Consider the following 23,658-nt stretch of genomic DNA (forward strand, 5'->3'; position numbering starts at 1 on the left):
GACCTCTCAACTATGTTCGGTAACTAGAAATATTTTCCCTAAAAATAATGGTACTGTTATAATGTGTAAATATTATTTTTATTCATAAATTATAGGGCAAAAAGAAAAATTATATTGATAAGAAGAATAGCCATACAATTGATCTTACACCATATATGGGTAAGGGAAAAGTATTTGATGACAATTTTAAATTAAAAGATGTAAATTTTTATAATTATAAAGGTTAATGCACACATATATATAAATAGGATAGTGCTACGCGTTTAAGTCAGCAAATTAAACATGGCATTTATTTTGAAGATGATTATAATTATTTGCAACATTTAAAAAGTTCTTTGGAATATGATCCTAACATTGTTTCTGTATTGCAACTTAAAGCTGATGAAGTAATACTATAAATTTAAAATATTGCAACATTTTTTTAGAAAATCCTTAAGCAATCAATTGAAAATAAAGAAATCATAAATGACAATATTATTGGTATATTTTTTTTATCATTTTTTATTGATGACATATTTTCAAAGATCCAGATATAAATCTTACATTTGAAGAGAATTTTGATTTTGAAAACCCAGAAAATTTACTAGAGAATGATTTTATCATGCAGGCCAATGATTTTAACACTTCTAAATTCATCAATTCTTACACAAATGAAAATGATCTTAACATAGTTGGAAGCACTGATTCTCAATGTGATAGTGAGTCTACTCATAACTCTGATATAGAGTATGGTATTTCTTCTAATATAAATGATAGTAGTTTTGAACACATAAATAATAATACTGAATTGGATGAAAAATTTGAACAGGTTAGATTTTAATTTTTTTTTAATATTCCATTATTTCTCATATAAATAAGGTTTATCAAATGTATGATGATGATAATATTGGTGGTCTTAGTGAAAAAAATTCAATAGTTGATGGAGATGATAACTGTGAAAGTAACTTACAGACTTTATTGGAAAACCAGGAAATGGCTCAGTTAACAATTTTATTTAAAAAATATATTTTTTATTTCATATCAATGATGAATGTTGTAAAAGGTTTTATTTGTTGAAATACTTTTCATATATTGACTATCTTTGAATTTTCAGATTGAAAATATATGAGAAGTGATACAAAGATGACAAAATATGTTTTTCTGATTGATTTATATCATTTTTTATTTAAATATCAATAATTTTTTAATCAATCATGATGATTACTAAAATTTTATATTTAATAATTAAAGAAGCTCCAAAAAGTGGGACAAATTCATAATAGATGTACCTAAAGATTCACCTCATATCAAAAAATATATTTATGAACAAGATGAAACAGAAAATTTGCCTGATGATTTAAGTTCCCAATCTGAAGAGTCAATTTATGAAGAGAAATATGATGTGGAATCAATATTGAGTATAAAATAAATATGATAGAGATGCACTGTTATCACATTTTTAGCCAATACCAATTCCAATGCAGTATTGACAAATATCTGATACCAATTAAGATTTTTCCCCAATCTTTATTTTCACAAAAAAATATTTTTTTAAAAAAAATTTAAACTATAAAAATGCCTTTCAAATTTAAGGAAGCTTGTAGTCATAATTTGTTTCCTTGATATATTTATTTGATTTGCCAAACTGATCATGAAGATATTTCTTTTCTGATTGGCTCATTTAATATCTGTAAATTAAGATTATATCTTCAATGTTGACTTGGAATTATTGGATATATTAAATAAATGCAGAAATTAAATAATCACCTACATAAAAATCCATATTAATAATGGTGTATAACCTATTTTGACTGAAATAGACAAAAAATATGATTTAATGCATTTCAAATGGTCTCGTGCAAATTGGTAAAATTACCGTTTGGCATTAGCGACCATTTAAAAAAAACGCAAATAAGTTAGCTTTTTCATTCCTTTTTTTCATTCTTCACTTTTTGAAATATTATATAAAATGTAATAAATAACTTACTTATATCCTAAAAAGGAATATTTAGAAACTAAAGAAATAAGAAAGCAATGAAAATATAATTTTCAAAGACAAATCCTTATTTTTTTTAGAACTTATTTAAAATCGACGATATTAATAAAAAGGCAATTTCTAAACAAGGGATGCGTTACGTTTTTTTTATTAAAAAATTACGGCAAAACATAAACGCTCAATTTGTGTGCACTATTATGTAAGCCCGGATATTTTGCTCATAGGTGGCTAAAAAAGGTTTGGAATCTATTCGCAAAATCTCTAGGCTTACATAATATTGTTATGGCTAAAAATCTTAATCGGCTCGTTTTTAAAAATCTACCCGCTTAACAACACTAATCAATGATAATCCTTAGGTATCGGTTATATCTAAGATATCAGTGCCTCTCTGCCAAAAAAAAACGTTACCATAAATACTATTTTATTTTGATACCTTTAATTTAACTTAAAATTTTTCTTGATAAGTCAACCATTAAAATTTTTGAAAAGATTTTATATTAAATTATCCTTGCCATTTTCAAATCTCATTCTAACGAGTAAGAAAAATTATTATGGGTCAGAATTGTAAAAAAGAAAGAAAGAAGAAAATGCAAAGAACTAAGGATTTAAATGTTTTATATTCAGATTATACTTAAATTATAAAAATCAGGTATACAGAATGATTATAAATACAAGCCTATCCTGGTGTGTGACCCTCTTAAAGTGAGCTATATATGATATTAATGATGAATTTTTTTGGGAGACATGCAGAAGAATATTTTACTTGTATAATTTAACCCTTGAGCATTTTTAGAGTTCGTGCAGGCTCTTAGAGTAGTTCTGTTAAACGACTCTTCGATTAAGATTTTAGCCAAAAATAATATCATGTAAGCCTGCAGATTTTGCTCACAGGTGGCAAGAAAGGCTTGGATCTCTATTTGCCAAATCTCGAGGCTTACATAATATTTATTTTGGCTGAAATCTTAATAGGAACCATTTTAAATATCGCCCAATTTGATTAGTAATACAACACTACTGGGTTTTTTTTAATTAGCTTAATAATTTTGGCTAAACGTGTTATAGAAAATTAGTCGATTTTTTTAATCAATTTTTTTTTAGAATGCTTATAATTTCAATATATAATTGAATATTTTTATAGAAATTGATTTTGCTATTTAAATAGATAAAATAATTCACACAATTTACCGTTTTAACTCAAAGAACTAAAATTTTCAACTGCAAAATTTTATTAGCCAACAAAATATACATCTACAAAAAAAAACAGTTATTAAAATTATAAAATCTCGTCCCTTTTATACTTTTTCTGAAATCACGAGTTCTACACGTGACATATAAAATTGACTATTTTTTTATATTGAAGTAATAAAAAAAATGAACTAGATAATTTGTAATTTTGAGATAATATTTTCTTTAATGTTCTCCAAACCCGGATAACCGGGACTCGAACTCCTATTTTTATAAATTATATTTTTGAATCCAAAACCAGTAACTGGATATTTACCTTTTGTTGAAGGGGGTTCGGCTATCCTCTTTTTATAAAGAACGCGACTTAAAACAACCGGTAATACCAATGTTTCCTATATACCCTTCTTTTTTAAATACTTGTAATAGAAAATAAGAATTTCTAGAAAGAATCGTCTGCCTTTAGACGATAACAATGATGTGCCGCGTTTTAATTGCCAATCCCTCCGAAAATCGCTCATTATCAAAGGTATAGATTATTCCTTGAACCAACTCGATCTCGACAAATCAAATATGAACGCACCGCCAGACGACATGGACACGAATGACAGAAAATACGAAGATCGTCAACAGTTATCCAACTCTAATCAACCAATCGTCAAGGATAAGGACGCTAATAGAGAGAGGAAAAAGAACTTGAAAGAAGATAAAAGGGTGATAATTACGAACTAAATTTTTATCTTTTTAATGTGTAAATCATTTTAAACCCAATCTTTATTATCTATTTTGTTTAAATTTGTTGATCTTAAAGGATTTTGAACAATAAAAATAAAATAGATTTTGAATGTTTTTTATTTATATTTATTTTTAATAGCAAAGACGATCAGAAAAAAAGGTAAATAAGCTGAATTTCAAGAAAGAATTGGATAAAGAACGTTTGCAAAGAATAAACACGCGTTTGAATCATCAATCGGCCTTAAAACTCGCTTAATAATCGCTCTTCGTTCTTATAACACCGAATATTTTAATCAGTGATTGATGGTTTTATTATTTATTCGTTGTAGCACCTTAATAGAAAAATATTACGAACTAAAGATATAATCTGTTCCCTTAAAATAAGCTTAAAAAATGAAATTTTTTGACCCCCAGCTAAATTACAGGATAAATTTTATTTAATAAATTGTGGAAAGCACATATAAACGTTTATAAATAATTATACCCTTTTTCTAGCGTAACATTCATAAATAAATTATTATATCATCTTTATAATAATATTTTTTTTTCTCCCAAATTTACGATTAATTTAAACATGAAACAAAATGTCATTTTTCTATACAAAAACACTATACATATAAATAAAGTCAGTAAAGAGGAATGTGAAAAATAATAAATTAAAAAAAGAGACAAATCAGATATTTAAATACAATGTATAAATATTGTTACTCATGATTTTTTCTTATCTATAAATCTTATTTGAAAAAGAAAAAAAAGATTATCTTTTGTTTTTCAGCAGAATTGATTGCGCTAAAAATTATGATGAATAAAACATATTTTATATAATAGGAATTTTTTTTTAGATCAAAGAATCTTGAGTTAAAATGCTTGATTGTTGGTTGGTGCTTCGAGCATTGTTGTTTGCGGATAATGAGGCTAATTGATTTTGAACCTTTTTTTTGAAAAAATATATATCACAAAAACGTATAGATTAAAACTATTTATATAAATCATTAAAATGTTAGACCTAAAGTAGATATCTACAAAGCCCGGCCCATTTGAAAGTCCAATAATAGGGGCAGGCAACTTGTGCGAAAATCGGGCTTTGCAGATCTTTAACAAAATTAAGCCAAAAATATTTGTTGCTAAGAATCTTATTTTATACTTCTGCTCTCCCCAGCTCATTCGTTCTATCATCAATTTTAGTACTTTTTGCTATATTTTCAATATAATATAAAAGCGTATAAATTATTATAACGATTCCTTTGTTTGTATACAAAAATGATTTGGTTAACGAAATACTTAGCCATTTTTTTTTACTTCACCATCGGTTTTTATAATTTTTAAACCTAACAAGTAATGAAGGTCAAAGATTGGACCTAAACTGAAGACTGATTGCAAAGGACCAGCAAAGAAACGATTTTTTTAAAACTGATCGCGTGCCACCTGGACATTGATGTTAACTCGAGTCATTAAAATTTTACAAAGAATATTTATTATTTTTTAAATGGTTAAAATAATGTCTTGAGGTTAGATTCTTAAAAATTACATTTATAATAATAATGAGAAAACTTTTCTTAAGTAATCTTGTTGAAGTGTTGAGTTTTGGGTATGGTTTAGATGATTGGTCATGTTATTTGGCTGATATTGATATGAATTCGTATTCTGAATTGGTATAAAATAGTAAATAATCAATGAAAATTTTAATCAGTAGATCTTAGAGATTGGATCGATATTATGAAGAAACCCCTCTTATATTTTTTAATTTTCTAACAACTATTTAAAATTTAAATATAAAATATTTTCTTCTCCCATCCCTCTATATTATCACTAATGCCAGAAGAAATAAAGTGTTAATATAACAACCCTTGAGAGGTTTTCTTCGGTCTGATTACACCCCAGAGATTTGAAATGGTTATATAAAAATATTTTCTTGAATTAATTAGGTACTAAAATAGTTAGGGAAAGACATTTGTAAAAATTTATAAGAAATCCATATTGTAGTTGATCTGGTAAAAAAAATTGCACACTGACATAAAATCTGGACCCCATACCATTGTTTTCAACGACAAAAAAAATTAGAGGTAACAAGTCTAGATTTACTTCCCACCCATAAGATACCTTTAGATTCAAAATTTTCATAAAAATAATTATGTATTGAGAAAAGGGGGGTATCAGTGACTATACCCCCTTCCCCCTAAAAATATATGGAGGCAACTGTCTAGTGGTAAACACTACCTTGTACATTCTATATTATTGATAAGTATATAATTCACTTTTTGGTCTAGGTTGGCTAAATGATTGTTAAACATGTTATTTGAGTTTGGAGGGAATTGATTCCTATTATCGAACCCATTATTGGACAATATACCTTAAATAGTGTTATGCATTGAAAAAGAAAGTATTCAAAATATAAATTTAACTGTTAATTTTGAATCTGTTTGTTATATTCAAAAGAAAACTCGTAGATATTATAATCTTTATTAAATATTCATGAACGTCTAAATAAAGAGACTATAAAAAATTAATTAAAACTTAAAAGCCTGAAATTCCCTTTATTTTTACATCTAAAACGTTTATCATGTTTTTACACAATTGCACAAAATTCGAATTAATACCAAAATCTATTTTAAATCATTTTCGTGTATGCTTAAAAAAAATATAACAAATTTTTATCTGCTGATAAAATCTAACCTTTTATATTCTTTATTCAGGTAAATTTAATATATTTTATCTATCATTTTCTTAAGTTATATTTTATATATCTAAATTGAATAAACATTACGATATAATCAATTTTGTCTATATTTATAGAATGTATTAAGGAAATTGTAAAGATATACATCATAATTTAAGTTTTATATTTGAAATATAATGATGAAACTTAAGTTTGTGTCTGACCATGATCATCGTGTTTAATATCGATCGGTTACATTATTGTATTATCATTTTTTTATATAATGGTTAATTAAATTAGATTTTTTATCGTGTAAAAAATTTGCACATGGCCATACCTTTGTCTACGTATTTTTTTAAAGTGACTTATATATTTTTAATATAATAAAACATTGTTAAAAAGTTTATTTCGCTTTTTTATATTTTTTAATTTCTTTTTGTGATATTGAAATTTTAAAATAAAATTGTATTTGATTTTTAAAACTTGTTTGAAACCTATAATAACAAAAAAAAATTTTAATACCCCTTGTAACAATAATCTTGCTAAAAAAATATATTAATTTTGCAATCTTATAAATTTTTCAAGGCTAATATTAAAAATATATCTAAATAAGCTCTTAGGTCATGTTAGGTCTTATTTTTAAAAGTGGTCTAAGATTTTGAAATAATACACCCTATTTTAATTTTATTTTAAATAAATAATATTTATTTATATATTTTTTTTTCAATACAAATAAATATGATCTTTAAGGTAAATCTAAATAGCCTCATTCCTTTTAGACAGTTTAGAGGAAGTTACATAGACGGCTAAACAGGCGACTGTTTAGACAATAAGACTAACCAGGAAATGGCCTTAAATTTTATATAATTTGAATTATTTAACTTAATGCGAAAATCGCAATTTATTTTAATTTTTCGAGCTAGAAAGGGGTTAAACATAATTTTCTAAAACATGGCAATGCTATTAATCAAATATCTTATCGTAATAATTTTATGGCGGAAAATTTAGAATATTTTCATTATAAAAACAGATATAGAAGTGTTGTTTTTTTAAGAAACTAACTCAAGTCTTTGAACGAATCCGCATCCGGTTTGGAATATAAGGCCATGATGGCCTCTTTAGTCGTGGCGGGAATCGATTTTTGGCGCTCGTCGGTGACAATTTTATCTGACTCTTTGCCGAAAACTATATCGTTCAAGAGGTGAGACGAGGAGCCGTTATATACGGGGCATTTAACCGCGTCATTTAAAAAATGGTAAGTATCGAGTGGAACGTTGTTGATGTGCGACGCTGGATGATCTTTTTATTATTTTTTTGGAGGAAGTATAAAATATTCTCGAAAAAGTTTTTAGGGGTAATATGGTTCCGTTCAATTAAGGGTTCCCCAAGAAAACAAATATGGCCATTAAACCGAAACTGACTCCATCCCTTTCTGCGAGTATGAGGTCTCAATTTAAAAATGGGATTTAACAAGTATGTAAATTGATGAAACCTTCAAAATGTTTCCATCTAAACAGATTTTTTCCTTTCAAAAAAAAAATAAGAGAAACTCTTTAAGGATCTAATATAATAATTCCTTTTTTAAAGAAGATACATAGCTAAATAAATTACAACATTTTGCCAAATCAAACATCACACTAAATAAACTTTCGTTTCTCATTCCGGCGAATGAAATTTTTTATGTTATAGCCAAGCTTACTTAAAGTCCCAAAATTTTTGTTTTATTTTAGAAATATGAAAGCCCTGTTTATATATATTTTTTTAAATTATTGCACCAAATGTTTAAAAAAATTATCTTCAATGGGTAAGCAACTACTACCCCCCAAAAACGGTGAGTTATATTATTTAATATTGCAAAAAGAAAGAAGGATAACATAAGGAATTATCAGGTTTCAACCTAGATTAAGGAGCAAATCCGTTCGATTTTCGTTAAGTTTGCTGCACCGGCTGAGATTTAACTGCGAGGTAGTAGTACATGACTTTGTATCACCCGTTTCTTTGGGCTGCACGTGGTTGGTTGGAGCATCAAAAAGGATAGCATAATTATTATTATATATATGTATGTATTATCTTTAAAATTGTAATATATATATATATATACCTCCCTTTCTTCTTTCTTTAGTAACTATAGTTAGGCAATTACTATACTTTTTAGCCGTTTAAGTCAATTTTTAGTCGTAACACTGTTTTTTTGGCCTCGGAAATTTTTCTTAAAACAGCTCAAATGTGAAAGATACTAATATAAATTAAAACGCCTTAATGTTACAATGGATTTTATTCGGCACATGTCTGTAGGTTGAGCAGACATATAGCCATCACCCAACTATAATAGTAACATAGCAGAGTCCTAAATATAATGGAATCTATAAATTGTCTTAAAAGTGTTGAAAGATATTTAAAAAAGTAGATTCTATGTTTTGGTTAGTAGATTATTCTTCATTTATTCATTTTCTTATATACAATATATTCAAAACAAATTTATTCCCCAGAGACCTGCAGGTCCGGCTACCAAGTACACGGGTCAGGATATATTTTTTTCATTTAAAAAAATCCGGGCTGGTCCTGCAAATGGTACCTCTGCAGGTCTCCGATACATAGATTGTAAACAAACCAATGTAGATCTAATATCGGACAAGGGCGTTGTCAAGGAGCTCATAGAACTATTAGAACTAATTTTCCCGGTGGATGGATTCTGAACATTAGTCATCGATAATATGTTACGTTTTTTCTTTTTATCTTTCACAATATCTCTCTCCATTTGTTCCTCAAATTCTTTTGCCTTTTTTAAAAAAATATATTCATATAAATTCGTGTTCAGTATAGTATCCGAATGATTAATTGATTGACATGTCAATTAATCTAAAATTCACTTTTGGGAATAAATAGCCATATTAATATAATTACGTATGATTCAGGCATCATTCAGTTATAATCTTACAATTAAAAGATATCTGCAGTATAATTACTAATAATCTCCATAATTTCTTTATTAAAATTCTTATTTATTGTTTATAATTGTGTTCCCAATAAGGAACCATAATTATATCTAAAAATTTCCATATAAATTTTTTTGACATATATATAAAAATTTTAGAAATAAAAAAGGTTTGTTCGTATATAACTAAACTTTAATCAAATTCGGAACGATCTTGTCAAGTTTTAATTCCTAGGGCCCAGAGAAGTCTAAGTAAATTTTTTATAGAATAAAAGATTTTGGGCCCGTATTGGAGTTCGCAAAAGTTAGAAACATTTTTAGTAATGACAAGTACTCAACTTCGAATGATATGGCTTGATTTGTCTAATTTGACTTGAAATATTCACTTTTCAATAAAAGGTGTTAATCGACAAAAAAAATAATATATTATAATATATATATTTCTTTAAAAACTTTATTTTTAATGTATTCGGTCGTGGGCGGTACCCACTCTTTGGCGAGGTACTTTTTAGCTTCATATTTGGCGCGTATGAAAGTTTCCAAGGATCTGGAAAAAAATATATATATTTCGCAGGAAGAAAACTTTCCCTTTGACACCTAAATGGTGTTAACAAAATAATGAAAATATAAGTTGCTTAGTAAAATGGAACCTGAAAGAACAATTTTAAGGAAAAAGTTTTAACAAGAAGAATCAAATCAACCACAAATATGAAATAGTAATGTACCTATATTTTAATCCAATCAATATTACATATACAGTAAATCCTGTAAAATTTGGGCACCTCTGCAAGATTGCCCAACTTATTCAAGACTTTTTTTTATTTTCTAATGGTAGTTAATAGGAATCTGATTGGCACTCTCAAAATTTTAATCAAATTAGTGTGCTGCCCGAATCGTCAAAAAATCTAAATTAGACAAGTTAAACCGAGGATAGTTAGACCACAAGGGCTATACATATAAAACCAAAACAAAAAACAAATTGTGTTTTTTTAAATTTAAGAAAATAAAGTAAAGATTTTCATATAGTGATAACTCAGGGACTGGTCACAATATAGATGTGATTAAATATGAAAATTCAAGGAACCGTGGTAAAACCGGCCACTAAAATGAAATGATCAAAATTTGGGAAATTTTATTAACATTTCATTTTTGTTTTCATATATATTTAGCAAAAAAAATTCCAAATCAAACCCCCCCCCCTCCCATTTTTTCAAATTTTAGTTTAATGAAGAGATAGCATCATAAACACCTTCCCCTCCCCAAGTGGTATACCCTGTACTCATATTTGTTCATATTTTTTTTTAAAATAATATATTTAAATTTACTTAATATAAAAAACAGATACTTTTACAAGGGTACGTGAAATGAAATATGATATAGTTCATTTAAAAAAAAAATATATATATGTATTATTTCGTGAGTTATATTATATAACAATGCAAGCGATAATTTTTTTTTCCTTATATTATAAAAATGCGATATCAGTTATGGGCTAATGTCAAATTTAATCAATATAATATGTAAATTTAAATTGGTACAAAAAAAATAAGAAGCAAGTGGATTCGGTTATAAAGAATTTATTCGGGCAAACCTAATAGCTTTTATGATGTATATATATATATATATAATTATTTTTTTTTACGAATCAGTTTGAGGTCTTCTAAACGCGTCGGGCACTGAGGCTTCGTATATGGCTCTAGCCCTACTGTTGCCTATCTCCTGCAAAAGCTATAATTCGTTTATAAAAAATGATACGAGTCAATTTTAAACTTTCTTTTTCGAAAATAGATAATAGGTTAGCGGACGGATATATTTATATTACTAAACTCGTCTTTTTTTTTTATCTGGGATCGGGAACTGGAAAAAAAAATTGTCGTTTCCCAGAAAAATGCGCGAAATAAATTCGGTTCTCAATTCAAAAAAAAATTTTCTTTCTCAAAGTAGTATTTTATATAAGAGAGGATAAAGTTTAAAAAATAATTAGAATAAGTAGCACTTAGAATTAAATGCCAATACTAGACGAATCAGTCGGGAACTTCATATGCTGGTCCTAAATACCCCCTTACCATCATGGTAAGTAAAGTGTTAGGTATTAGATGGGGTTCTTGCGTTTTAAAAGAAAGAATTATAAATAGTATAATCACTTTAATGAATCTATTTTTATAAAACAATCAATCATCAGGCCAAAAAATCGTAATTTTTCATAGTTGTTAAATTTACCATTAAAAAAACGTCTATAAATATAAAACAAAGTTTAAATTATAAAAAAAAACATTTCCAAATGGCACGTATTCCACTTTTAAATTTATGTTTTTCTTTGCTATATTTTAAAAATGCATGTTTTTTTTAAAAAAAGGAAAATATATTTTCATCTGGTTTGAGAGAGTTATATTAAACATTATATAAATGCATATAATACTTTAAGAAATAATTTGTTAAATAATTGTATATCTAATAAATGGAAGGCATTGTTTGTAAAGTAAAGAAAAAAATTGTGATAATTTTATGGCCAAAATTTTTTTTTACAGAAATAAGAGATTGAGAAATGTTTATGATTCCCCGAAGAAAGTTGGCAAGGAATAATTAATAAATTGGTAGAAAGTAACGAAATATGGGTTTGGGAGACAAATAAAAACCACGATAGAAAGGTGGCGTAATGATTGCCATATCTCGCTTAATCCTTATCTTGTTCCAATTCCAGTTGGAGAGGGGGGGGAGAAGAAACAAAGATTTCACATGCAAAAAAATAATAGTAAATAAAATAATGTTCCATCTGACTTTTTAAAAAATGCGCTTGACTCAAGCACGCGTAACTAAAGCGATAGTAACAATTATTATTTTTTCAAACCTGCAATTGTTCGGCGTTCCAGGCGTCCAAGTTGATAGATTTTATCCTGGAAACGTGGCATCCCAAGTTTCTATGAATTCCCGCGCATCGGATGCAAAGGAATATGCCCAGATTCCAAGACGCCCATCTAGGACCTATTTTTTTTGTTAACAAATAAAAAATTTATATAAGCGCATGCGCAATTGTTTTTGTATAACGGAAAGATTTAATTTTTTAAAAAACATTACAAAAAATCAGGCTCTACTTTTAGGACAAATGTTAAGCTCTGAATAAATATTTATATATGGGCATGCGCACACTGTTTTTTGGATAACGGGGAGAATTTTTATTTAAAAAAAAAATTAATCTTGATAAAAAATAATTGAGATAATAATTTCTTACAAATTTATAGTAAAGTATAACTGTGTAACAAGGTTATTATGTCACACAACTTTTTATACATTTTTTAAAAAAAATTAATTACTTTTATAATAATATTTTTTCAAAAAAAGATATGGTTTGTAAAAAGAAAATAAATAATTTTTTAGGATAAAAGATAAAAAAAATTGGAGAAAAGATAAAAAAAAAAGAAGAAGATATGAATCGTAATAAATTTTTTAAAATAAAAAGAATAGATTAAAAAAATAAGAAAAAATATTTAAAAAAAAAAGAAAATATGAATTATAATAAACTTTTTAAATAAAATAAATAATATTAAATTGTTAATAACAAAATTTAAATTAAAAAAAAATATATATAAATAAATTGTACGCAAACTTTTTTAAAGAAAAAAAAAGATATGTGTTGTAACAATTTCTTTTTTACAAATATTTTAAACAATATGTCCGACCCGGCCAGAAAATCGTTTCTCTCGACCTAGTTTTAGGTCTGCGCCAGCCTAGACCAAATAACCTAAGAACACCGCTCCTCATAACATGAAAACATAAAACAAAACAAACAGTTCTCCTTTAAATAACGCTATTTTTTGTAACTGTTGGTCCTTTTTCCTCACTTGGCACCCCGAGGTCTTATCCTTTTTTTTATTACAAATAATCGGCTGTCGATCCAAAAAAGGAGAAAATATTCATTTGAGAACTAAATCACAAGCATAGAAAATTGTAGATCCAATACCGATCTTGCGTGGTTTTTCTTCTTAGTTGTATATCATAAATTAATGACATTAAATATTAACCTAAACCGAGAATTAGTTCACTAAAAATACATTTTTAAAAAATGAGCATGCATTTTGAAGCTCGCCATTGTTAGAAAAACATTTAGAATCTCCGTGAGCCAACGTGACAATTGACTAAATCTAATTTCGAGGGTATATACACTTTTAATAAATCAAGTTACCTACTTATTAATTTCACTTATAACCTGCTTACTCTAGCGGAGACTTAAAAAAAATACAACAAATATCCAAATTATTCCCGACAAATCACGACTTCTGCCAACGGACAGTTTGCTCCTATCATCTTAGAATTAGGTTATAAAATCAAATTACAAACAAGTGAACCTAAGGAATTCTTATTCCTTACCCTGCATTCACGGTTAGTGCTAATTCGCGGGCGAGGTATACAAAAAATGTAAAATTATTATATCTAATATCAGAGACCGGCTGAGGTACCATCCTGGTTTTTATATTTTCAGGCCCGGTCCGGATACTTTAATAATATTTATCTAATTTTTATAACTAATAATGGCGAAAAATACACGGCCCAGCCCGCAGTGTTGTTAAAGTAGTGCGCTACTTTTTTCAGTAGCGGTAGCTTAGGCGCGCTACGCTTTTTAAAAAAAATGCGATAGCGGTAGCTCGCTACTTCCATTTTATTAAATATATACATATAAAAATCGCTAAAATGTATTTATAATTATTTTCTAAAATCATAATATTTTTATTTAATTTTTAAATTTATATTTAAAAATTTGCAATTATAAATCTAGTTTTCAATTCACAATTTAAAATGTCGACGATAGAGATTGATATTGAATATAATTATGGTACAGATCATATCGACAAAGTAATTTCCATGGAAAATGATGATAACATGGAATTTCCTTTTCCCGAATTCGCAAAAATAATTTTTATCCCGATAAAAAAAATTAACAGAGAATGAATGTTATTGTAAGATGTGTCGGAAGATTTTATCATCAAACAAGACTAATAGCTTCAACAAGGAAGCATTCAAAATAATATATTAAACAAATTTATATATTAGTGCAGACCAATCCTTAATATTTTAAAATGAACTTTGCCTCAAAGCCGTATCTAAAATAGTTTTTGAGCTAGATGAGTGTATGTCCCAGTCCAAACATGGTACGTTTCAACTGGCCATAAGATATATTATTCAAGAATTATATTATGAAATTAAAAATTACAATAAATTAATAAATATTAAAATGATGATATTTTACAAAATTATCGTCTGAATGTTAAACAGGCTTAGAATTAACCACTCATCAATTTATATATTTACAAATTTTATCGAAACACGCTATAAAAAACTATTTATTTCAATCCTTTCAACATTTTAACCAATTTTGAGAGAAATTAGTTCGATAAATAAAAAGTTATAGAGTGGGTGACCTTGGCCATCCACTACGTAATTTTTTATTCTTACTATTACTAATATAAATTTTAGACTGACCCTAAGCCAGATCGAAAACGCTACCTACTACGGATAATTTTTATTTGAAATAAAAAATAATACTATTGAAAATCCTTTAGACCCATTTTTTTTTATACTTAAATCAAGTAATCAATGATGAAGATTTCCATCAGCTGAATCCTATTAGCAATATAAGATTTACAATCTGATTTGAACCTTATAGAATATTCTAAACTAGTTGAATAAGCTGAAATAATAGGTACCTTTCGATCTGAAGATAAAGTGCCCCATAAAATTCAGTTTTAAAAAAATAATACTCGAATGAATATTTTTGATGAATATTAAATTTAATACTACCTTACGTGCTAGTTATGAACGATTATTTTAGTCATAGCTGGTGTTGCTAAACGGCTCAATTTGGAGGCGATTTTTTAAAAACGGCTAACTCAATATTTTATCCCAAAAAAAAATTAGACAAGCCATGAAGATTTTGCTTATAGATGGCACAAAGCTTCAGACGTCTATTAGCGAAATCTCAAGGCTTAATCGATATTTTTCTGGCTAACAATATTTAGTTAGTCCTTTTAAATATCGGCTTAAACGAGCCGTTTAACAACATTAGTCATAGCTTACACATTCTGGTGGTCGCTCTAGACTTGGTAATGGGCCGGGTATGGGCCTGGGGGCCGGCACCCGGCCCACGAAGGTCTCTGTAGCGCGCAAGTAGCTTTTAACAAAACTGTCGGTCCGGATACTTTTTTTATAAAAATTCTTAGGCCCAGCATTAAAACCCGTGTCTCCGGGCTAGGCCTGCAGGTCTCTGATTATCTTAATGATAGGTCAACCCTTTGTAGGCCTTTGACCATGTTATATTTTTGTATAAAATAATTTTGGAAAAAAATTATTAACTTTTACTTATTTTTCTTTCAAATTCTTATTTATAGTGTGATTATAGAGATCTGCAAAGGTAGGCCCGGCCCGTACCTGGCCTGAACGGGTTTCGGACCGGGCTCGGTCCTAATTTTATTTAAAATAATCGGGTTCGGGCTGGGCCTAATATTTTTAAAAAAATTCGGGCCGGGTAGGACCTTGGAAATTTTTTTTAAATATATCTAAATTTATCAATTTTATATTGAATTTTTTTATGTAAAATATAAATATTTGATTTTATTTATTGAAACTAAACGACATATAACATATGTCTTTTATTTTGATTAATTATAAAAATTAATTTTTAAATTTAAATAAATTCGAGCCGGGCCGGTAAATTTAAAAAAAAATTCCGGTTCGGGCCAGGCCGGGTTTAAAAAAATAGGCTCGATGTAAATCACTAGTTTGATATATTGAATATATTTTGGGGAAAAAGGTGGGGGGGAGGGGGAGGCGATAGTGTGTATGGGGAAAATTTTATTAGCTAAAATGATAATTAAGAGAACAGACAAATTTCCTAAGGGAAAAATTCCCCTTATACTCTCTTTTCCTCCTACCACTATGTACTGAATTTAATATGAACCCTGACTCGTCATTTAATGATGCCATTTAAATGATTCAGAATGATGAAATAGAAATTATATCATCCCTTCCTACAAGTATCACCAAAACAACAGACTTGAATGTTAAAATACTCTGGCCAAGCATCAAAAAATCAAAAAGTCTTTTGGATTTACATAGAGAAAATTGATAGTGCAGGCAATAGTAGTGTGTTAAGTGACTCTCATGTAGTGTTGATAAATGGTCAGATTAGAGTAGATTTTTTAAAAAGGGCCTGAATAAGATTAAGGCAAAATAATATTATGTAAGGCAGGAGATTTTGATCATAGATGACAGAAAAGGTTTGGACCTCTATTTGCCAAATCTCGAGGCTTGCATAATATTATTTTGGCTAAAATAATAATCAGGCCATTTAACAACACTACTCCTATGCCTTCCAGAAGAAAGGCATATTTCAGTATCTAAATCATTCATGGCCAAGCTACGGGAACACATCTCTGTAAGATTATTTTCACATAACTTGTCTTAAATTAATTGTACTAAATTTTAGTTAGATGTACATGTGACAAGATTTTTGTTTAGCTAAATATTATATGGAATTAAACGAAATTAATAATTAAAATGACTTTGTCTACTTTCCCAAGCAATGCACATGTTCTTGTCTTACATTAAACTTATTAGAAACTTAAGATGACGATAAGATCTTTTAAAGAAATAATCATAAGAAACCATATAACATTGCCATATCAAAATGCCAACCTTTATTTAATTTACAAAATAAGTCTGGCCCATCATCTGAACTAATTAAAAAGAGATTAAATTATTACTTTTTATTAAATAAATGTTATCCTTATACCAAGTGCTGTCATAGAACATTTGTTCTATCTAGGGAGGCTTATTTATGAAGAGAAACAATCACACCCTTTGACAGAAATGTTGAAAATAAAATATTATTAAAGGCAAATAAAAATTTACTGAGCCAGATTTTTATAAAAATAATCAGTGCACAAATATATAAGATATTCTGATATTTAATTTCAGTGTTAATATACTCATATTTTTTTTAACTGTAATTATATTTTTATATTAATAAATTGTATATTTTCTTATAGAAACCTTTGATTAAGATCTGTAAATATATAAAAAAATGATGAGTCGTATAAATCATTTAAAAAGTAACTTAAAATGTAAAATTACTTTTCTAAAGTAACTTTTAACAACATTAATAATTTACTTTAAAAAAACCAAAATTCAACTTATTTTGTAATGTTAAAAAAAGACCAAATTATTTTAAAGGGTAAAGTAGCTAAATATTTGATATTATTTTTTATTATTCTATCTACAAGAAAATGATTTAAAAAACATCTACAGAGTAATAATGAGTTCAACCATATAAAAGTTGCCTATATTTTAAATGAGATTATTAATTTTTGAAGAATAAAAAAAATAAAATATATTTAATCTCTCAAAAAAGTTAGTTGCCTTATTGTTGAATATGTATTGATTTTTTTTATGACATTGGTTTAAATATAGATGGTAAATAATACAAATATTGGTTTAGTACTAATATCAGATGATATCAGATTGCTGAAATATTTGTGAATCAGCACAGTCATACTTAATTTGTTATTTTTAATGCATATTTTATAATCAAATAAAGAAATTTAACTTCCCAGATTCGTTTTTTTAAAAATATATAAAAGAGGAGTTCAGTAATGTTACTATATTGTATTATTTTCAAAAAATAGGTTTTATTTAAAAAAAACAAAATTTTTTTTTAACCAGGAATATAATCTAAGTAATTATTATTGTTATTTACAATGATGTGGTTTTCAAGATATTTTTAATTAATGAAGGCAGATAATGGTAACTATATATATCCTTTTTCTAGTTTAAACCCTAATATCTTCAAAAATATAAATATTAGAAGGCTTTGTCTATTTCTTAGTAACATTAATCTTTCTTCGCTTACCAAATTTTAAAAAATGAAGTTGCTCGATTTGTCATGGAATGACCTTAGATTATCAGTTTAGCACCTAGCCCATAAATTAAGAAAATAAGGTTTAACTAATTAATTCTAAAATTTCATGATTCAAATAATTATATTTAATTTTAATATCTGTAGTTTAAAAGTGATAGTTTACATTAAAAATATCAATAAATAAGGTGTATTCTAAATATATAAAATGGAGTTCTTTCAATTCAATCTGGATTATAATATCCTTTATTATGAACAAGAAATTATTAATAATTTATCTAAACATGTATATATTATATGGATAAGTTAGTTTTAAAAAAAAGAATTAAAATATAAGTGCATGCACTATTTTCAAAAAATATTGTAAAATATAAAACAAATTTATTTAAATTAATTATTTGAGCCTATAAAAAAAAAATTTCTCACCTTTGGCATCACAGTCAGCACAATATTTATTTTCTTCATCTTTGAGAAGGTCCGTTAAAATAATTTGATATCTATCTTGCTTGATTTTTTCTTTTTCTTTATCTCGTTCATTTTTAAAAGGCATGAAATCTGTAGAAATATTAAACTTATCAAAAAATCATTAAATGGAGGGGGATAAAAGGTAAAATTGGAATTTGGATGGATGAAAACAATATGATAGGAGGTATACTTGTGGATATATAACGTTGGTAGTTATATAGCAATTTACAACAAATCAATGTTAATTTGCAAACCCAAATATGTTATTAAAATGCTAAAAAATTCCATTAAATTCTATAAATTCCTTCTCAATCCATATGAAAGTTACAAATATGGCATTATATATCAATAAAGATTTGGCCGATTTGATATCCGTTGACATATGCATGGAAACGAATGCAGAGTAGAATTAATTATAAAAGGGAGATGTATTTTAGAAGAATGTTCGTCCTAATGACACTTTAAATTTATAGAGTTCAAGCAGTTGCCCATGCAACGGGGGAGGGAAGTAGGGGCGTCGTTAGCCCAGGCGCGTAACCAATGGGGGAAAAGGGGGAAATTCCCCCCCCATCGCAAATTTGACTATTTTCATAAATATCATTTTAAACTAATAAAAATTTTACCCCTACCCCCCAGACCCCCCCCCCACCAATCAAAATTTTACAAATATTTGAATATCAATTTTCCAACATATTATTCAAAAATATTAATAAAATGGAAAAATATTTAGTCAAAGAGATTGAAATCAAACGATAATTTATAAATAAGGTTGAGCATGAAAAAAAAGTAATGTGTCGTTAGCAGCGATATCATTATTGAATTCAATTGATCAATCAGAGTTTATCATTGCTGCTAGTTGCATCAATAAATTATTTTCCTATAGCTCACTACTTTGTAGAAATTTACAAAAACCAATTTAGATTTGGTTCAGGTTATTGATTTGGCGGAAAATATACATGAACAGGTAGATACAATAAGAATGAATGTATACGTTGAACCGAAGGCTAAATTTTATGATATAATACTAATTAAACCTCGTCTAGCACCTAGGCCATTATTGAGATGAAAATAAATATTGGCTCAACTGAAGAATATTATAAAATATTCATTTTCATCCCATTCTTAGATACTTTTTTATCGCAAATAAAAGTACGGGTTTTAGATAAAAAACAAATCTTTAGCAATCTTCAAGTTTTATTACCCAAAGATCCTTCTTCATTTTCTAATGCCACTATTGGTAAAATTAAATATTTAGAAAAATTTTATTCCTATGAGATTGATACTGAAATAAATTTAATCAGTGAATTCGAATTGTGGTATAAATATTTATACGTTTAGCTATTTTACCTGAGCATGCTATTGATGCGCTCAATAGGTGTAAAGAAACCTTGGCTCAATTTCCTAATATTTCGAAGTTGTTTTATATTCTTGCATGTTTGCCTATTACAACATGTACGAATGAAAGGACTTTTTCCAACTTGAGAGGGTTGAAAACATATTTACGAAGTACTGAATCTCGGCTAAATGGGTTAGCTCTGTTAAATATAGACAGAGATTTGGTTCCAACGACAAACGAAATAATTAAAAATCTTGTATTTGATAAGAAGTTAAAAAAAACTTGTTAATTTAATTATTTTCTAGTCAATATTTTAAACTACTATTAGTATTTTCAATAAAAAAATTATATTCTACTTATATTTTATGAGAATTTAAGCTGAGGCTAGTTTTTTAAAGCAAATTTTATAAAAAAAATGACATTACACTTTATTTCAACTTTACATTTAAAAAAACTTTATTAAATATAATATACCTATCTCGAAATAATAAAAAAGAGGCTTTTAATATCCTATCCATAAGCACGAATTAGTAAATAATAGTTAAAAATAGAAATATAATTAAATTATGAATAATTTAATAGAATAGCTAAATAAGACTCGGCCGTAGGCCGGGGGAAAGCTGAAGGCCAGGGAAAGGGGTTTGCGGGCGAAGCCCCTAAAAATTCCCCCCCCCCTATAAGAAAATCCTGGATACGCCACTGCGTTAACCTTTACAATCTCAGGGGGCTCAACTAAAAAAATTTATGGGGGGAAAGCCCTCCCATGCCACCCAATTTTCGGGCCTTCGGCCCACTTTTTCCCGGCTTCGGCCGGGTTTTATATTAATATATTACTGAATATTTATATTAATTACAAGATGATTAAATTATTATAATTTCGTTATATCGACGATTTATAACAAGGTATGTTATAATAATGGTAAAAAAAATATATAATATTAGTAAATAACAATTATATAAAGTCATTAATTCTTGCTATTTTTTTATTGATTGAGATTCAAGTTCCCTTTTAGCGCTAACATTATAATAGGCAACAAAATGGCCAAAGTCAATACTATGCATAGGATGTTCAATTACGGGGTTTTGGATATTAATAAAATAAAGCTAAGATAATTATATTTTACTATGTTTATGGCTAATCGTTGGCGTAGGTAGAATCCCTTGTTGGGATCCTCGGTCGTATCAGAGATCCGTTTTCCCAGCTTTTTAAAGAAGTCTAGGGCATGCCAAACGACGTTAGAGTAGTGACGATTAATGGTAGGAATGTGTAATTGGCGGGAAAATATGGCGAATATTTTTTTAAAATTGTTAACTCTGAACAATTATTCTGAATTTTAATTATTATATTATGCATACCATACAAAATAAACTGGCATAAATAATTAAAACAATACAAGACATTTCTAAAAATTAAATTTTTTATTACAAAATCTATTTATTACAGTATATAATATTTTCGATTGCCGATATAAAAAAAATTTGCATCTAAAGAATTACAAGTGATAAAAAAGATTAATTAATTTATACATATGCCTCAATTGAATTAATAATAGTTTTTAAAAACCCCATAATGCAATAATATAATTCTTAGCAACTTACATTGACAAAAGGTTATCAAATTAATATAAATCTCTGTTAGCATTTTACACATTTATCGAATGGCCTAATAAGGAAAAATTTATAGGCCTAAACCAAATCAACAATTCTTGAAGAAGAGAGTATAAACGACCAATCCAAATCATAAAAATATTAAGTGGTTAGAGCTTCCTTTTATATGACATTATGGTAGCTAGATAAGTAATCGAGAAAATTATTGTGAGATATTAAATTTCTAAAAGATTATCACCCATTTTAAATGATAATATAAATAAATGACTACACAGTTGACCATTATTGTTTATCTAAAATATACAATCATATACTATCAGCCGTTATAGTAATAATCTAAAATTACATAGCAACACAAATAATAGATACTAGTTAATTTGCAGTAATAGCCATGACACTCACGATGTAAGTATCAGAATTTATTATGTTGGATAAATTGATAAAATAAAAACACTAAAAATCTTTGGAAGAAATAATTGTGCAAATATATTGAAGCCTTGAGTTATTTACACGGCAAGGATTCCATATTAGAAATGAAACATTTTGGAACTATAAAATAAGGACCAGAATGATATGATGAAACAATTAAGATTTTATATATTGTCGCACCACCTCTAGTTGGTATATTATATCTTAAAATATAAGTAGTTTGTAAAAATATCAAAAATATACTTGTATTAAAAATTCAACTCAAAACAGTTTTTTGAATAAGAAAAAAAAATAACTTTCCTAACGAAAAAAAGAAAAGATATCAAATTTCATCTATTATAGGATGAATAATAAAATGTTTAATTTTTAAAATTATTTATAACTAAATAGATGGCGTTGTAAATTGTTACTATATTTATTATCAAAAGCATTTATTTGTAAAATTCATTATAATATTAACTGTAATATATTATAACTGTCAAAAACGTCTATAAAGTGGCATTTTATCTAATATTTTATAAACAACTGTATATAATAGAGGATTATAAACTATATGTCTACTTACTTACTTTTTATTATACTTATTTGGAACTGGAAAATATTTTTAGGAATAGATATGATAATAAAATTTAAAAATAAATATACAGTTGATTATTCATTTTGAACTCTGCTAATTATAATATAATGAAAGAGAAATTGTATATAATTGAATAGAATAAAGTGTGAGCGATTGTATTGAATAATTAAGGAAGAATGATGATTTTTCAACTAAGATAAAAAAAACAAAAGGTGATAATCATGATCATTTAAGTATATATACAAAATTAACATCAATTTAATATTAAAATAAAAATTATTGTATAACTTTTCAAAACATCAATTTAATGTTAAATATAATATATCGTTTTAAGCCTTAAGTCTTCTACAATACAAAATCCATTAATAAACATTGTTACTTGTATTTAACACAATATTAATTTTTTTAGTTTTCAATTAATAAATGATTATATTAATTTAATTAGGGTTATAATATAATTTAAATAATAAAAGTCAATTAAGCTTCAACTGTTAATGCTAAATTAATATTTAGTGAGTAATATTGATATTCTATTTTTAACACAAAATTTAATTTCTAGCTGACATAGTGAAAATATAATTTATATGTATTTATTTTTTAATATTTAAAATAGTATTCATTTAATAAATATTTAGATAGTCTCATTAATTTTTAAATAATAAAATTAAATCTATATTTTACTTAATAGAATTATAAAAGAAATCTTTCAGGGGGCAATCAAAAAAATTTGTTTTTAGTTCAAGGGGTTAAGATTCCATTAAAAAAAATTTTTTTGCTTCAGAGAGCTATTCAAATTTTCCAGGGGACTCTAGCCCCCCCCCGTAGCGACGCCACTGGAGGGAGGGTCCGAAGCAA

The 23,658-nt window shown here is 27.1% G+C and overlaps 2 protein-coding genes and 1 long non-coding RNA gene across 4 annotated transcripts in view; 2 read left to right on the top strand and 1 right to left on the bottom strand.

The window, feature by feature from the left end:
- Positions 1-4,533, top strand: LOC135929627 (protein LTV1 homolog). Of its 2 annotated transcripts, none has more exons than XM_065466292.1 (10): positions 1-50; positions 96-200; positions 249-386; positions 426-480; positions 525-808; positions 859-980; positions 1,231-1,397; positions 2,625-2,677; positions 3,587-3,871; positions 4,032-4,533. In XM_065466292.1, exons 1-10 carry the CDS (start codon positions 48-50, stop codon positions 4,146-4,148), a joined length of 1,329 nt encoding a protein of 442 aa, XP_065322364.1. In that variant the 5' UTR covers positions 1-47; the 3' UTR covers positions 4,149-4,533. The 2 variants fall into 2 exon arrangements, with proteins under 2 accessions (XP_065322364.1, XP_065322365.1); XM_065466293.1 differs by having other exon boundaries at positions 531-808.
- LOC135929629 (stromal membrane-associated protein 2-like) lies at positions 4,368-19,030 on the bottom strand. The gene is made up of 10 exons (XM_065466294.1): positions 18,815-19,030; positions 12,332-12,465; positions 11,126-11,211; positions 9,937-10,030; positions 9,160-9,327; positions 8,446-8,551; positions 7,611-7,847; positions 6,148-6,242; positions 5,444-5,536; positions 4,368-4,823 (listed from the first exon to the last, which is right to left on the bottom strand). The coding sequence occupies exons 1-10, from the start codon at positions 18,936-18,938 to the stop codon at positions 4,731-4,733; spliced, it is 1,230 nt and encodes a 409-aa protein (XP_065322366.1). The 5' UTR covers positions 18,939-19,030; the 3' UTR covers positions 4,368-4,730.
- LOC135929630 (uncharacterized) overlaps positions 13,046-23,658 on the top strand; it is a 26,004-nt gene continuing 15,391 nt past the window's right edge. The window contains exons 1-2 of the long non-coding RNA XR_010572624.1: positions 13,046-13,658; positions 13,701-13,883. This is a non-coding gene — a long non-coding RNA (uncharacterized LOC135929630). The remainder of the gene's footprint in view (positions 13,659-13,700; positions 13,884-23,658) is intronic.

The sequence above is a fragment of the Gordionus sp. m RMFG-2023 genome, chromosome 5 (assembly GCF_954871325.1).
Source record: "Gordionus sp. m RMFG-2023 chromosome 5, tfGorSpeb1-WG-v2, whole genome shotgun sequence".
Classification (NCBI taxonomy): domain Eukaryota; kingdom Metazoa; phylum Nematomorpha; class Gordioida; order Chordodea; family Parachordodidae; genus Gordionus; species Gordionus sp. m RMFG-2023.

Coding starts and splice junctions, on each gene's coding strand:
- LOC135929629 (XM_065466294.1), bottom strand. CDS start 18,938: ATGCCTTTTAAAAATGAACGAGATAAAGAAAAAGAAAAAATCAAGCAA. Junction 9,328..9,936: donor CCGAATACATTAAAAATAAA/GTTTTTAAAGAA, acceptor TTTTTAAAAAAG/GCAAAAGAATTTGAGGAACA. Junction 4,824..5,443: donor AACAAGATTACTTAAGAAAA/GTTTTCTCATTA, acceptor TTCAAAAAAAAG/GTTCAAAATCAATTAGCCTC.
- LOC135929627 (XM_065466292.1), top strand. Junction 387..425: donor TGCAACTTAAAGCTGATGAA/GTAATACTATAA, acceptor ACATTTTTTTAG/AAAATCCTTAAGCAATCAAT. Junction 481..524: donor CATAAATGACAATATTATTG/GTATATTTTTTT, acceptor ATATTTTCAAAG/ATCCAGATATAAATCTTACA.